Source organism: Podarcis vaucheri, assembly GCF_965113315.1.
Source record: "Podarcis vaucheri genome assembly, chromosome: 14".
In the NCBI taxonomy this organism is placed as follows: domain Eukaryota; kingdom Metazoa; phylum Chordata; class Lepidosauria; order Squamata; family Lacertidae; genus Podarcis; species Podarcis vaucheri.
Genome location: NC_138752.1, coordinates 41,915,392 through 41,932,096, shown reverse-complemented (window position 1 = coordinate 41,932,096; position 16,705 = coordinate 41,915,392). Strand labels below are relative to the sequence as shown.

The following is a 16,705-nucleotide window of genomic DNA, read 5'->3' as shown; positions in this document are numbered from 1 at the left end:
TCCCGCAAGACGAATGCCTCGCAAGACGGAAAACTCGCTAGATGAAAGAGTTTTCCATTTTGGAGGTGCTTTGCAAAACGAATCTCCTATGGGCTTGCTTCGCAAGACGAAAATGTCTTGCGAGTTCCTGAGGGTTTTTTTCCCCTCCCCCCCTCTTTCTAAGCCGCTAAGCCGCTTATCAGCTGATCCGATAAGCCGCTAATAGTGCTAATAGCGCTAATCCGTCAATGGGCTTGCTTCGCAAGACGAAAAAACCGCTAGACGAAGAGAATCACAGAACGGATTCTTTTCGTCTTGCGAGGCACCACTGTACTGCCAAATCTGCATTACCCAGGCAGCAGAGGGGGATCTCAGCTGGTCCCTGAATGAGCGCAGTGTGGGTGGGTAGGTTTGCAGAAATATAACAATTCTTGAAAGCAAACCCTAAGGGCAGAGGGAGGATCGTCCAAACAGTCCCATCAAGTCTGAAAAACGCTCAGTGGCCACAGAAGGGGGAGCAGGGTAACAGAAAAGGGATTTTTTGGGGGAATGGCTTAGATTTTCCCAGCCTTGGGTCCCCAGGTGTTGTTAGAGTACAATTCCCCTCATCTCTGACCAGCTGGTGGGAGATGTCGTCCGGCAACATCTGGGAAAAGGGTAGCTGAGAGTATCCTGAACAGAAGCAATTCTAAGTCCCATGTGCTAACTCTCAATTTATGGGATACACACTCACACTCCCCTGCTGTACCTAGGCTTGGTGGTTTTCTGCCCCTTCTCCCCCACAGAATAAATGGGTGACAAGGGTACCTCGTGAGGTAATTTCTTATTGGTAACTTGGGCTTGACCAGCTCATTCATAATGCACCGACCACGGGCATCCACCACCGAGATTCGCGTGAGTTCGGATCCCTTATCGGTGAGGCACTGGGGGAAAACATTGAGAAGAAAAGAACATCAAGAAAGGTCTTGACTGGCTCAGGCTGAGACCTTGCCTTCCTCCCCACAACATCCAAACCCCTGCCGCGGAAGTACAAGCCCACAAGCAAGGGGGTCTCCTGGCGAGGGCTCGTTCGAGTACTCAGAGTTGCTGAGGAGGTTTTTAGGAAAGGCTTGGCAACGTTTCATGCTGAAGGTCTCCCACAGTTTAAGCCTCAGCTACGGCAAGGAAACATAACAAAAGCACAACACTCATTTCTTTTGTTTGTCGGGGAGTGCCACGCCAACGTACCATTTCACAGTCCAGCCCAAAGAGGGGGCTGCTGTCTGTCACTGGGCCATCACAACAGGTCCGGACAAAATGGCTGTAGTTGCTGAGGCCTAGAGAAGGAAGCGGGGGTATTTCAGTTCCAAAAGACATGGCAAGAGCCAGTGTGGTTGGCGCTAATAATAATAATAATAATGTTTATTATTTATACCCCGCCCATCTGGCTGAGTTTCCCCAGCCACTCTGGGCGGCTTTCAATCAAGTGTTAAAAACAATACAGCATTAAATATTAAAAACTTCCCTAAACAGGACTGCCTTCAGATGCCTTCCATTTCAAGAGAATGGTGTGCAAGTTCTGTGACGTACGATGGAATGCCAAGGAAAATGAAACTTAGATCAGTCTGAAAGAATATATCTGAGTACTCTGAAAATCATTTGCCCACACGTATGCCCAGAAAAGGTAGATCTGGCTGAAAGGGAGCACAAGGATATCTGCAATGATTGTTGCAATGAATCCCTAATTATGATTACTTAATAATTATAATATGATCGTATGATCGTAGAAGGGACGTGGCTTTGAGAAGGCGTGGCTGTGATTGTCATGAAGGGACTCTGCGCTTCTAAATTTGCCACCACACGACTGACTAGAACGGTAAGCGATGAGGTGGGGGACGACAGAAAAAGACTTTTTAACAATAGTATGGGTTCTAAACAGCAGCTAGCATATAAACAATGGTTTGTCATGGGGTCTGACCTGAACTGCCTTCTCAAGCTACCCTGCCTAATGTTATTCCATTGGTGATACTGAATAGTTAAGAGAATTTGTAGAAATCGGTGCATGTGCTCCACCACCAAACCACGGCACACCCCCACTTTTCAAATAATCTGCAAATTAACTGTAATCGCAAATGTGCATTTCTGTTTTCCCCAGAAAACAGAATAACAGGAGCTTACCTTCCAAGGGGTAATCATTGAGACGCATCTCCTCCACAGTAAGGACATACCTGGAGAGCCCATGGGCCTCTTCTCCATATTTCTGAATTATGGGATTTTTCTGCGTCACTGAAATATAGAACAAAGGGAGGGGTCAGCAGGGTTGTAGGAGCCAGACAGTTTGCAGAATATAAACCTCCGGGGGGGGGGGGGGTGGAATTGCAAGACAACTCAATTAGGACCAGGTGTGTTCATTGGACACAGAATGCTGACTGACAGGTGTTTGTGTGTGTAAAACTGGGGGAATGGAATGGAGTACCCTGAAAAGAGCATGGCTGGCTGAAATTCCGAACAGGAGCACTCCATACCGCCAGGTTTTGTTTCGGGTTCTACAGTACTTGCATTTTCATACGTTGCATTAATACTCCCTGTCCTCAACACTGCACAAATGTCAAGTCACGCACATTTCATCCAAGCGGGTCTGCTGAGAATTGCAGCCTTAATTAAAATTCTAATTTAAAGTTGTTGGTGTTTTTTTAAAAAAAATCCAAAATAAATTAAAGGCAGCTTTTGTGTGGACTGCTAAAAAAAAGGCAACTTATCTTTTTCTTAACAGAGGACAAAAACAGGAAAGTCTTCAAGATCTAATAGAAGCGGGTCTCACGCAGGTGGAGAGGCAGTGACGGAATACCTCACCTGTGGAATTTCTGCCTATTAGGCACCTTGCATGAACCCTGACAGTGTAGAGGAGAGGAGCTGGCAACCACAGATGGAAACCCTTGGTTTCTGGCTCCTCTGTTTGGTGGGTCGCTACTTCTCCTTCCTGTGGCCTTACAACTGCACATTCTGAAACAGCTCTGGGGTATCTCCGTTGTTAAGAGCACAAGACTCTTAATCTCAGGGTCAAGGGTTCAGTCCCCGCATTGGAGAAAATATTCCTGCACTGCAGAGGGTTGGGCTAGATGACCGCCATGGGCCCTTCCAACTCTACGATTCGATGGCAGGGAATCCTGAGCTGTATGGTGAGAATCTGTGGCAGGCTCACAGGCATCAGTTGGTGCTAGTTTCTGTCAGGCAGGAAACCCGTGTCGCTCTTTGGGGCCCTAAGCCATTTAAGGCTTTTTATATGCAAGTGCCAACAGCTTGAATTTGGCCCAAAGGCTCACTAACAGCCAGTGCTGTGCTTCAGGACTGAACTATTTGGGCAGAGCTGTACTATGTGTTTGACGGATGCCAGGTCAGACTCACAGGAGAGCCACACATGCCAATCTGGAATAGCAAGGGATTTTAAACCAACCGGGGTTCAAGTACAGTGGTATCTCAGGTTAAGTACTTAATCCGTTCCGGAGGTCCATACTTAACCTGAAACTGTTCTTAACCTGAAGCACCACTTTAGCTAATGGGGCCTCCTGCTGCCGCTGCGTGACTGCCACGCGATTTCTGTTCTCATCCTGAAGCAAAGTTCTTAACCTGAGGTACTATTTCTGGGTTAGCGGAGTCTGTAACCTGAAGCGTCTGTAACCTGAGGTACCACTGTATTTATTTATTGGCCGCTGTATAAGCCAAGCTATATTTGTGGCCATCTTGCAGGGATTAAATGGAACAAAATTTACAGTAAATCAGTATAATGCAGTTTATACACAGTATAATACGCCTTGTAAAGTAAGGTACAGTGGTACCTCGGGTTAAGTACTTAATTTGTTCCGGAGGTCCGTTCTTAACCTGAAACAGTTCTTAACCTGAAGCACCACTTTAGCTAATGGGGCCTCCTGCTGCTGCCACGCTGCCGGAGCATGATTTCTGTTCTCATCCTGAAGCAAAGTTCTTAACCTGAGGTACTATTTCTGGGTTAGCAGAGTCTGTAACCTGAAGCGTATGTAAGCTGAGGTACCACTGTACACACAAATACTAAATACCTTGCCTGCTGATCTGTGGAGCGTCATTTATTCCCGAGCCGCAAAGTTCTTTCATAAAGTCATCAGAGGCAGGAGGCAGAGAGAAGCGCTGTTGAAAAACACAGAGGACATGGCAAACCAAAGAACTGAAAATGCAGAGAAACATGTGTGCCACAGTGAGATTTGTCTTGTATCCAGGAATGGAGAACCTGTAACTCCCTACAACTCCAATCATCACCATTTGCTTGTTTATTTAACGCCTTCCGAAACACACCCCAAGGAAATGCACAAAGAGCAACAAAGACAGCTTTATTTATTTATTACATTTAGAAGCCGCCTTCTGGACTTCTCCGCGACCCTTCCCCTCTGCAGGGAGGTGGGACCAATTCGGATGGTCCGCCCCCGCCACTTAATGGATCCAAATGGTTTCCAGAGAGTGGTAGGGGATGCTTTATCCCATGTTGATGGCCTTTCAGCTGATTCCCTGGTGGCCCACTGGAATGCGGAGTTAACCAGGGCTATCGACTGTCTGGCTCCGAAGCGCCCTCTCCGATTGCATGGAGCCCGGACAGCCCCGTGGTTTTCTTCGGAGCTGAGGGCGATGAAACAATCGCTGAGACGGCTAGAGCGTCGGTGGCAGAAAACTCACTCCGAATCTGACCGGACACAGGTTAGAGCTCAACGTCGAGCCTACCAAGTGGCGATAGCGACGGCGAAGAAGACTTTCTTCACCGCCTCTATTGCATCTGCAGAAAATAGTAGCAGGAGACTCTTTCAGGTGGTCCGCAATTTAACGGAACCACCTTTACCACCGGGGCCTTGTAAAGACCCCAAGATCTCCTGCAACGATTTTGCAAAGTTTTTTTGCAGATAAAATCACTCATATTCGGAAGGAGCTAGACACCACCGTGGGAGCAGGGCCGGGGCGGGAGAGTGCTAGAGCCCTGTCTGGTCAAGTTGCATGGAATCAATTTCAATCCGTTACCCCCGAGGATGTGGACAGGCTGCTTGGACGCGTGAAACCAACCACCTGTCTCCTTGATCCTTGCCCATCCTGGCTAATAAAAGCAAGCCGGGAAGGGCTGGGCGATGGGCTCTGCGGGGTGGTGAATGCTTCCCTCTGTGAGGGAACATTCCCAGATCCGCTGAAAGAGGCGGTCATTAAACCGCTTCTTAAAAAACCATCTTTAGACCCGGCCAGTATGGCCAACTATCGCCCAGTCTCAAATCTTCCATTCTTGGGCAAGGTGATTGAGCGTGTGGTTGCTGAACAACTCCAGGCACGCCTGGAGGATGCGGACCATTTGGATCCCTTCCAATCAGGGTTCAGGCCTCATCATGGGACTGAAACTGCCTTGGTCGCACTGGTTGATGATCTCCGGCGAGCTAGGGACAAAGGTGAGAGTTGTTTCCTAGTTCTGCTGGATCTCTCAGCGGCCTTTGATACAATCGACCATAACATCCTTCTGGACCGTCTAGAGGGGTTGGGAGCTGGGGGCACTGTTATACAGTGGTTTCGCTCCTTCCTCCTGGGCCGTGTTCAGAAAGTGGTGGTGGGGGATGAGTGTTCAGACCCTTGGGCCCTCACTTGTGGGGTGCCTCAGGGTTCCGTCCTCTCCCCCATGCTTTTTAACATCTATATGAAGCCGCTGGGAGAGATCATCAGGGGGTTTGGACTGGGTGTTCATCAATATGCAGATGATACCCAGCTCTACCTTTCTTTCAAATCAGAACCAGTGAAGGCGGTGAAGGTCCTGTGTGAGTGCCTGGAGGCGGTTGGAGGATGGATGGCGGCTAATGGATTGAGGTTGAATCCTGACAAGACAGAAGTACTGTTTTTGGGGGACAGGAGGCGGGCTGGTGTGGAGGACTCCCTGGTCCTGAATAGGGTAACTGTGCCCCTGAAGGACCAGGTGCGTAGCCTGGGAGTCATTTTGGACTCACAGCTGTCCATGGAGGCGCAGGTCAATTCTGTATCCAGGGCAGCTGTCTACCAACTCCACCTGGTACGCAGGCTGAGACCCTACCTGCCCGCGGACTGTCTGGCCAGAGTGGTGCATGCTCTAGTTATCTCCCGCTTGGACTACTGCAATGCGCTCTACGTGGGGCTACCTTTGAAGGTGACTCGGAAACTACAGCTAATCCAGAATGCGGCAGCTAGACTGGTGACTGGGGGCGGCCGCCGAGACCACATAACACCGGTCTTGAAAGACCTACATTGGCTCCCAGTACGTTTCCGAGCACAATTCAAAGTGCTGGTGTTGACCTTTAAAGCCCTAAACGGCTTCGGCCCAGTATACCTGAAGGAGCGTCTCCACCCCCATCGTTCTGCCCGGACACTGAGGTCCAGCGCCGAGGGCCTTCTGGCGGTTCCCTCATTACGAGAAGCGAAGCTACAGGGAACCAGGCAGAGGGCCTTTTCGGTGGTGGCGCCCGCCCTGTGGAATGCCCTCCCATTGGATGTCAAGGTGATGGACAACTACCTGACATTCAGAAGACATCTTAAGGCAGCCCTATTCAGGGAAGCTTTTAATGTATGATATTTTAGTGTTTTTTGGTTTCTGTGGAAGCCGCCCAGAGTGGCTGGGGAAACCCAGCCAGATGGGCGGGGTACAAATAATAAATTATTATTATTATTATTATTCTGCTTCAAGAAGCCCAAGGTGGTGGCATTGTTCTCCTCACTCCCTATTTTATCCTCACAACAACCCTGTGAGGTAGGAGAGGCTGAGAGAAGCAGGGACTGCCTCCCCCCTGGTCACCCAGGGAGCTCCATGGCTCCATGGCTGAGTGGGGATTCGAATCCTGGCCTCCCAGGCTGCAGTCCAGTACTCAAACCATTACACCACACTTTAAAAAGAGTCAAAAACGACATGGAAAATAATAGCAGATAACTTTGAAAACAAACGAAGCAGACACATATGGCCGCTGGAAAAGCCGGGAAGCTTAAACAAAACCAAAAAGAAAAACTTGGGTGGGGTTTTGTTTTGTTCTTTTGGTACCCCAGTAATTAAAAATACATTTCACTGACTCCTAGTGTTGGATCGGGTCCAGAAACCCTGCATACAAATAAATTTAACATGAATGAATAGCAGCTACGTAAGTTCTCGAATCTTCGGACAGAGAAGGTGCCAAAATACACAACTGAACAAAAGGTCAGGCCAAGTAATTAAGGGGCTGCTATGTGAGAACAGGATGCTAGACTAGAATCACAGAATTGCAGAGTTGGAAGGGATACCAAGGGTCATCTAGTCCAACCCCAACTTTTGCTTAAAAAACCCCAAGGAAGGATAGTCCACTGCCTTCCCAGGGAAGAAGAATAGCAGCTTGGACTTGATATCCCGCCTTTCACTCCCCTCAAGGAGTCTCAAAGCGGCTAACAATCTCCTTTCCCTTCCTCCCCCACAACAAGGGAGTCCGTTCCACTATCAAACAGTTCTTACTGTCCGAAATTTCTTCCCAATATTTAGTCGGAATTTCATTTCTGGTAACCTAGCCATCGATTCGAGTCCCACCCTCTGGAGCAGGAGAAAACAAGCTTGCTCCCATGTGACAGCCCTTGAGAGATTTAGCCTAACTGAACAGGGCTCTTCTTACGTTAAACGTATGTATCATTTAGAAAGACTTTTAATTCATCAAAACATCGAGCAAATGATTCAGGTGATTCCCCCTCTCCCCGTGACAGAGGTCCACCGACTTTTAAAGTTTCACCTCCGCGCTAGCTGAAGCTCCCAAATGTTTTCTAAAGGTGTGTGCAACAGATGCACTGCATAAACAGACCCCTATTAATAGGCAGAAAACAAGTGGGGTCTGCAATAAAATGTTGCAGTGCCGAGGGCTGCTTTTTTCAGCGCTCCAGACGACCAGACATGCCCAATTCTGGTATACTCCATTCTAATTTCCCCTTCGGGGTTTGCCTCCCCTCCCTTTTTTATTCCTCACAGCAACTGTGTGAGGGAGGTTAGGCTGACCCTGTGAGCTCTCTGGCCAAGTAAGGATTTGAAACTTGGTCTCGTAAGAAGAGCTCCAGCCAAATGTCCAGCTAGCTTAGCATCCTGCCCTCACAGTTGCCAACTAGATGCCCATGCGAATCCTGAAAGCAGGACCCAAGAGCAACAGGCCTTGCCTGTGACTGATTACCAGTCAGCGGTATTCAGAAATATACTCCCTCCAACAGTGGTGATAGAACCACCGTCTTTCTGAATACTCCTCTCCCAGGTCACAGTCTAGTATAGTCCAAACAAACTAGCATACAGCCATTTTTAAATTGCCTCACTCTTGAGTCCGCGATTGTTGCTTTAACAGTAGGGAGGACTGCGCAGGGGGACAAATAACATTTTCAGGGAAATGGGACTGACTAAAACGGGCCTCTTTTGTGTCGTTATCGTATTAATGACCTTGACTTCCAGGCAGGAGCCAGAGAAAGCTCACTCTTCGTCTCGCTGGCAAGGACTGGCGGCTGCATATTCCTGGAAAGTCTTGAATTTGCTCTCAATTAAAGACATGTGTTTCCTTGCCACTGGAAAGCCGCCCCCCCCCCCACCACATCCACCCACCGCCAAAACAAAAAAAAACTTGGGCAAAGTTTACTCATTCAAAGCATCCTGTTCAGAGGAGACTTGTAAGGAAAACCAAAAGGAAAAAGAAAAGAAAAGAAATTGAGCACATTAAAGCATTTCCACATTCTGCGTGGAAAACAGTTGTCTCTTTCAAAAGACAGAACGTACCGTTTGTGTTAAGAGAAGCACATCACGCAAACGCATATTCGCAGCTAGATTTTGGAGCCCTGTGTGCCAAGACTTGGGAGACGAAGTTCTTGGGGAAAGTGCATAGGGAATATTTTTAATGTTTAATTATGTTTTTATATACGTTGGAAGCCACCCAGAGTGGCTGGGGTAACCCAGTCAGGTGGGCGGGGTACAAGTGAAAATGAAGAAAACAACAACAACAACAACAACATCTGGTGCCCTCTTGAGCGGCCACAGATTGTGGCTGGAGAGTGGGGAGAACAAGGGAGAATAGCACGTCCATTTCATCACTTTATTTCATTCCTGCAAATCAGGCAACAAAACCTGCCAGCCTGAAAAAGGGTTCGCAGCAGAGGTGGGGAAGTTTCTCTGGCCTGAAGGTAACTCTCCCTTCTCAACTGACTTCTGGGGGGTTGAGGGGGCAGAGCCAGAGGGAAAAGTGGGTGGTGCAATGGATGCGAATTTCACACAAACTGAAACATATGCACCCCCCTCTCTATCCTCTATCTGTGTGTGCAATATGGACGGATGGAGATACAGTGGTACCTCGGGTTAAGTACTTAATTCGTTCTGGAGGTCCGTACTTAACCTGAAACTGTTCTTAACCTGAAGCACCACTTTAGCTAATGGGGCCTCCTGCTGCTGCCACGCCGCCGGAGCATGATTTCTGTCCTCATCCTGAAGCAAAGTTCTTAACCTGAAGCACTATTTCTGGGTAAGCAGAGTCTGTAACCTGAAGCATATGTGACCTGAAGCATATGTAACCTGAGGTACCACTGTAAAAGGATTCATTCCAGACAGGCAAAAACAGTCCAAAGAGGGTACAAAGCAAAGCTGATAAGGGGCATGTCCAGGAGCCAAACAGAAAGGTCAAGGTGGGGGGGGGGGACACACTTGGCCCACAGAACTGAGGTTTGCCACCCCTAGTTTGCTGCCCTCTGGAACTGATTATAGGAGCTCTGTCCCGATTACAGGACCTTCCCCAGATGCCTCAAGGATTACGGCTGGCGAACTTACATGTCTGAATATCCTTCGGAGATGCTTGAACTGCAGGTAGAAGCGGTCGAAGTGGAGCTGACCGACGTCCCGCAGGACCACCACCACTATGCCAGCCAGACGCTTCCGGTGATGAACACGGCACCAGCTGCACCACAAAGCAGGGGGAGAGGGAAAGCCATTACCACTCCGGTGAGCCTCCCGCCTTTCTCTGGGTGGGTGGTGAGAAAGCACGGGAATCGGGGGGCAAGGTCTGTAGCTCAGTGGCAGAGCATCTGCTCTGCATGCAGAAGGTCCCGGGTTCAAATCCCCAGGCATCTCTAGGTCCTGTCTGAAACCCTGGAGAGTCAGTGTAGACAATACTGAGCTTGCTAGACCAGTCGTCCTGTGATCGTGGTCTACTTGTGGGCTTCCCATAGGCATCTGGTTGGCCAATGTGACAACAGGAGACTGGACTAGATGGGCAGAAGGGCCTGACCCCAGTGGCCCTTCTTGCGTTCTGTTTCAGTATAAGGAAGGTTCCTTGGTCCTGGGTATTTTAGGGACAAGGACCTGGTTTCCAGTCCTGGTCAATGTTGTTGATGCAGCGCTGGGACACAGAAAGATGATAACAAATAATAATAATAATAATAATAATAATAATAATAATAATAATTTATACCCCACCCATCTGGCTGGGTTTCCCCAGCCACTCTGGGCGGCTTCCAACAAAACACTAAAATACAATAACCTATTAAACATTAAAAGCTTCCCTAAACAGGGCTGCCTTCAGATGTCTTCTAAAAGTTTGGTAGTTATTTTTCTCTTTGACATCTGGTGAGAGGGCGTTCTACAGGGTGGGTGCCACTACCGAGAAGGCCCTCTGCCTGGTTCCCTGTAACTTGGCTTTTTGCAGCGAGGGAGCCACCAGAAGGCTCTCGGCGCTGGACCTCAGTGTCCGGGCGCCGGACTGTAAATGCTCTTTATGCCTCTTTAGTCCCACGCCCGTTACGGTGGTGCCCTGCAAGACGAATGCCTCGCAAGACGGAAAACTCGCTAGACGAAAGAGTTTTCCGTTTTGGAGGTGCTTCGCAAAACGAATCTCCTATGGGCTTTCTTCGCAAGATGAAAATGTCTTGCGAGTTCCTGCGGGTTTTTTTCCCTTTGTCCCGCCCTTTTTCTAAGCCGCTAAGCCGCTTATCAGCTGATCCGATAAGCTGTTAAGCCGCTAAAAGCCGCTAGTAGCGCTAATCCGCTAATCTGTCAATGGGCTTGCTTCGCAAGATGAAAAAACCGCTAGACGAAGAGAATCACAGAACGGATTCTTTTCGTCTTGCGAGGCACCACTGTACTTTGATTGCCACAAGTTCTCCAGTTCTCAGTCAAAGAAATCTTCCTATCACCTGCTGTGTGAGTCTCCCCCCCTTTTTTTAAGGCAATGCCAAGAACTGAACCAGGAACTTTCTGCATGCTTTGCCCCTCTTGAGCATGGTTAAGGAGGAAGGAGAATATTCATTCAGAGCAGCGAAGGCCTGCAGCACTGCTGAGGAATCTCAAGTGCTGAATGCGGCCCCCAGGTATCTCTACCAGGCCCCCAGGACTCTCTCCTGACCACACCCCTCACAATATACCCTCCCAACAGTGCATGGCAAAGCTGCTTTTGAAAGGCAAGGAACTTGGAAAAGCAGTCTGAGGCCTGGTGTTTGTCTGCTGCTTCCTAGTTTACAAATGCTGTACTGATTTGTTGATCGCATAACACGACTTTTGCTTTAATTGTGGCGTCCAGCTTATTTTTTAGTTGCTGCTTTGTTAACAGTGTTTTATAGACTGCAATTGTTTCACTGATGATTTGTTAGTTGTTCTAGATGATTCACGCTGCATTTGTGATGTTCTCCATCAATCTCACTTACTGGAATGCACAGGATGCAGAAGTATTTAAGTCAAAGCGTAAAATTGGCATCTGTTCATAGAAGGAGAGGCTTTAAGATAAAACTAAGGTTAAAAAGTGCCTCTTGAGTCTTACAGTGATGTGGCATCTCTTAGAAATTTTGCTACTTTCACCACAAGGCCATTAATTATCTGATATAATTTATGCTGCATTTATTATGTTCATGTTCTTATTATTTATTGTTTGTAATCCTCTTTGGGATTCTTGAATGAAACTGTAATAAATCAAGCAAATCAATCCATCTGTTCAACAAAACAAAGGAAATCAATATTCCTACTGGACTAGATGGGCCTGATCCTGCAGGGTTCTGATGTAGCCAGGAGGGGATCTGAAATGAAGCCTTCCCTGAACTAAATTCACATCCACAATACGCAATGAAAATACATTACAGTGGTACCTCGGGTTAAGTACTTAATTCGTTCTGGAGGTCCGTTCTTAACCTGAAACTGTTCTTAACCTGAAGCACCACTTTAGCTAATGGGGCCTCCTGCTGCTGCTGCGCCACCGGAGCACAATATCTGTTCTTATCCTGAAGCAAAGTTCTTAACCTGAAGCACTATTTCTGGGTTAGCGGAGTCTGTAACCTGAAGCATATGTAACCTGAAGCGTATGTGACCTGAGGTATCACTGTATTTTCCTCAAAGATCCCTGGGAACTGTGTATGCTGGCAATTGCAGTTCTGCGAGGAGCAAACTACAGTTCCCATGATTCTTTGGAGGAAGAAAACATGTGTTTTAAATGCATGGTGCTGATGTGATCTATGTCAGTACCAGAAACTTGACACAGGCTAATGGAAGCGTCAAAGGTGCATGGCTGACAGCTCATCAGAGCACATGAGAACGGCATTAGGTGATGGCTTTTAGTGAGATCTATTCCTGTTGGAGCATGTAGGATGGACTCCTAGACTGAACATAGAGCAGGGATGGGCAGCCTTCAGTCCTCCAGCATGTTGCTGGACTCCAGTTCTCAACCTCAGTGGGAGTTGGGAGCCCATCAACACCTGGAAGGGGACAAGTGAGTACCTGGGATGAGCTGCATCGTGGCGCTTCCCCAAAGCTGAATACTTGAGGAATCTGTACAGTTGGTCGTAGCTGATTTCAGAGTCTTCTCCAAACACTTTGGCAGACAAGCGGGGCTGCTTCTCCTGAAAAGAACGAGAGAACCGGCTCAGGATTGTTTACAGAGACAGAAAGCGTTGAAGTGTCTGAGCTGCCACTGAATGGATTCCAGAAGGGGACGACTCGTCTCTTACAAAAAGGGCACAGAGAAAATAAATGAGCGAGCAGGGAAGACAGAGTGAGCATACAGTATTTTGATTATGCATAACTTGACATCACTTGGAAGCTATTTACATAAACACAGCAAATGCCAAGCGACTGCAGTTGGACGTGCCATTTGCAAAAATCCTCCGCTGGGAAGTTAACAACCCTGACTGTGAAAAAACACATGAGTCATCCTCTCAAAAACGACCTTGCAGGGTTAGAAATGGTGGGAGAACTTGGCTGCCTGCTTTCCTACCTTTCGGTTTATAAGATTTTAAAACTTGACCCACAAAGTGCTTTCAATCTTGTCTTGATTTCATGAGGGCCAGAAGCTTGAGTTTAATTTTGCAGAATTCAGGGAGGAGCACACTGGCTTCACACAAACATGGCCTGGAGGTGATGTGTCTTAATATGATGGCCACTTTTGATCAAGCCTGGCCTTTTGCAAGAGCTCTCCTGGATTTTGGCCCAGTGAGCATTCAGGCTGCTGCATTTTGTACTAGCTGCAGTGTCCGGGACAACTTCAGGGGAAGCCCTGCAAAGAGGGCATTGTAGTAATCCAATATGGAGGTGACCAGCACCCCGAAAACTGTGGTCAGGCTACTCTGGTCCAGAAATGGCTGTAGCCAGGTCAACAGTCAAAGCTGGTAAAAAAGCACTGGATTGTATCCAGCGCTAGTCCTATTCAGTTAACCCACTGAAGTTAATAGGTGTGACTAACGTAGGGTCATTATTTCCAATGGGTCTACTCTAGTACACAACGTTACTTTCTGCTGAGATTGGAGACTGAGGGGCTCATCCACAGAACTGATAGCAGATCTCCTGCAATAGCAGGAACACTTACATCGCTTTTAGCTTTCTGCTGGTTTTGGCAAACATCGCTTTCATCAACCTTCCTTCTCTTTGTAACCTTCTCTGTCTTTTCATTATCTTCACAGGGCCGTTTCTTTTTCATGACATGGGTTGCTGTATCCATTTTGTCCATCAGTATGGGGTTGGGGTTTTTTTCTTGGGGTGTGTATGTGTGTTGTGTCTGCCAAAAAGAAGAATCAAGAAATAAAATAGCTGGAAACAGATTTAAGTTGAACAAAATATAACGAACCCCACAACACGATTTGGCATCCCTTGGCAGGCACAGACAGAAGAGGAGGAAATGGCGTGGTGGGGTGGATTGTGGGAACCTGGGCTGGAGGCAGGCAAATCTCCTCTTTTCACTCAACTACAGTTGCTTTGGAAGAGGAAGCAGGGATGGGAGCTCTCCCCTCCGACCCACATGTGGAGCAGAAAGCCTCAGTGGAGGTTGCATAGCAGTGGTGGCCAAACTCGGCCCTCCAGATGTTTTGGGACTACAATTCCCATCATCCCCGACCACTGGTTCTTTTATCCAGGGATGATGGGAGTTGTAGTCCCAAAACATCTGGAGGGCTGTTTGGCAACCACCAGATAGGGTTTTGATCTGTCAAAGGGGTTGTGGCTGACAGGAAGTGGCAACTGATCAGGAAGGTGCTTGTCATCTACTCAGGAGCTGCCTTCACAGATGGAAGCAGACCCATCTACCCCACCAAAGAGCACACTCGCAATCTCAACATCCCCGCAAGGCAAGAGAGTCTCCTGAGTGAACACACCACCTCTCAGCTTTAAAAGCTCAGTGGGATGGGTGGGGAAACTTGTTGTGACATCTTTGCTGCTTCTGTCTGGTTCTGAACTTCTTGCCCTGCTCTTGAACTCCTGAGTCCTGTGTTAGCTGCTGAGCCTGTACTGCTAGCCGTCTGAATAAAGACATCTTTCTTCTTTACAAGTTTGTGTGTTTTGGGAGGAAACCAGGGCAATGTTCTACCACATTTGAAATGGGTTTCAGCATGTTGCAACTGTGTTGTGGGAGGGAGTAGGGGCTGCTGTTTTGTTTTCGTTCTCTTGTTTTATATGTGTGTTTTCTTATCTTGTATTTTTGTGTTGTGAGCTGCCTTGAGATCTATGCATGGAGGGCCGTATTCAAATTTAATAAATAATAATAACTGGGAGCATTTACACAAAGGTTCTAACCAGCTAAGCTATTTATAGTCACAAAGCAGAATACGTTTGTTCTATGTTTTACGTTTGTGCACTCAGAAGTCCTGCTGAACTTAATGGGGCTTACGCTCTAGGAGGTGCGCCAATGATTGCAACCTATACCACACTGAAAGCAGTGGAGAGTTCGGTGTCCTCTACTTCTCCATTGCCTTCAATAGGGGGCAATGAAATGGGGTGTCCTAGAAATGGAAGCACCCTACACTGCTGTAGCAGGCCCTCCCCTTTGAGAACACTCAAATTAACAATGGTACTTAAAAGTAAATCATAATTAATCTGTATTAATGATTTCAACAGGACAAAAGCTCCGTTTACCTAGGCTGCAACTATACTCACACTTACCTGGGAGGAAACCCCATTGACTTCAACAGGGCACACTTCTGAGTAGACATGGTTAGGATTGTCATGTTATTCTAGATCCAATCCACAACTGAAGGGGAAGCCATTATGGAACAAACATACTTCTGGTGAAGCCAAGCACATAGCAACATGCCAGACCCTCTAAGTGTCTCTATTTTCCAGGGACGTCCCTGGTTTAGAGAAGCCATCCTGGTTTCTGATTTGATCCTGGAATGTCCCACTTTTCCCTAAAGGTAAAGGTAAAGGTACCCCTGCCCGTACGGGCCAGTCTTGACAGACTCTGGGGTTGTGCGCCCATCTCACTCAAGAGGCCGGGGGCCAACGCTGTCCGGAGACACTTCCGGGTCACGTGGCCAGCGTGACATCGCTGCTCTGGCGAGCCAGAGCCGCACACGGAACGCCGTTTACCTTCCCGCTAGTAAGCGGTCCCTATTTATCTACTTGCACCCAGGGGTGCTTTCGAACTGCTAGGTTGGCAGGCGCTGGGACCGAACAACGGGAGCGCACCCCGCCGCGGGGATTCGAACCGCCGACCTTTCGATCGGCAAGCCCTAGGCGCTGAGGCTTTTACCCACAGCGCCACCCGCGTCCCCACTTTTCCCTAGGATGTCCCTATTTTCATTAGAGAAATATTGGAGGGTATGGTAGGATGTCCCTATTTTCATTCGAGAAATGTTGGAGGGTATAGTTATCCAACCCCCGAGCCATCTGAAGGCAATCCTGTATAGGGAAGTGGTATTTTTTAAAATGTTGTTATATGTATTGAAGGCTGCCCAGAGTGGCTGGGGCAACCCAGTAAGATGTGTGGGGTATAAATAGTAAAATGATCATTATGGAACGGGAGGTCCCTACTTTCATCGGTGATATGTTGCGAGGGTATGACATGCATGATAATAATAATAATAAAGGGAGGAAATAAATGTTGTGTCGTGAAAAGGCTGTAATACACACCATACAATTAAAACAGATTCCCCCTCCCCAAATCCTGGGAACCGTAGTCTGCAATTCCAAGCACCCATAACAAACTACAGCTCCCAGGATTAAGCATATGGTGTGCATGGCAGCCTAAATAGCATGGAGCAGGTGCAGGGACACCCACAGCGTGTGCAATAATGGAGAGGAGACTCAAGACTGCAGGTTATAGAGCCAATGTTAGCACTACTCAGAGTAGACCGCTGGGAGACCTGCAGCCATGTGCGTTTATCCGTGGAGGGGGGGGCGGGATTCCTCCTCCTCCTGCTGCCCTCTGAAGGCAAACCCCGCATAGCCGCTTCTCCCGTCCCCCCCCCCGGGGACACAGAAACGCCATTCAAAGAACGGCGGTCGTTTAAGCAG

General features: G+C 48.0%; 1 protein-coding gene across 1 annotated transcript in view; it reads right to left on the bottom strand.

The window, feature by feature from the left end:
- The window catches only part of REXO5 (RNA exonuclease 5), a 35,176-nt gene extending 18,526 nt beyond the window's left edge, over positions 1-16,650 (bottom strand). The window contains exons 1-8 of the mRNA XM_082200078.1: positions 16,555-16,650; positions 13,788-13,976; positions 12,704-12,825; positions 9,776-9,902; positions 4,032-4,119; positions 2,137-2,244; positions 1,207-1,295; positions 787-902 (exon numbers count right to left, since the gene is read on the bottom strand). Coding sequence (XP_082056204.1) covers positions 787-902; positions 1,207-1,295; positions 2,137-2,244; positions 4,032-4,119; positions 9,776-9,902; positions 12,704-12,825; positions 13,788-13,976; positions 16,555-16,635 — 920 coding nt within the window. The 5' untranslated portion in view covers positions 16,636-16,650. The remainder of the gene's footprint in view (positions 1-786; positions 903-1,206; positions 1,296-2,136; positions 2,245-4,031; positions 4,120-9,775; positions 9,903-12,703; positions 12,826-13,787; positions 13,977-16,554) is intronic.
- Positions 16,651-16,705: the final 55 nt, after the last annotated feature.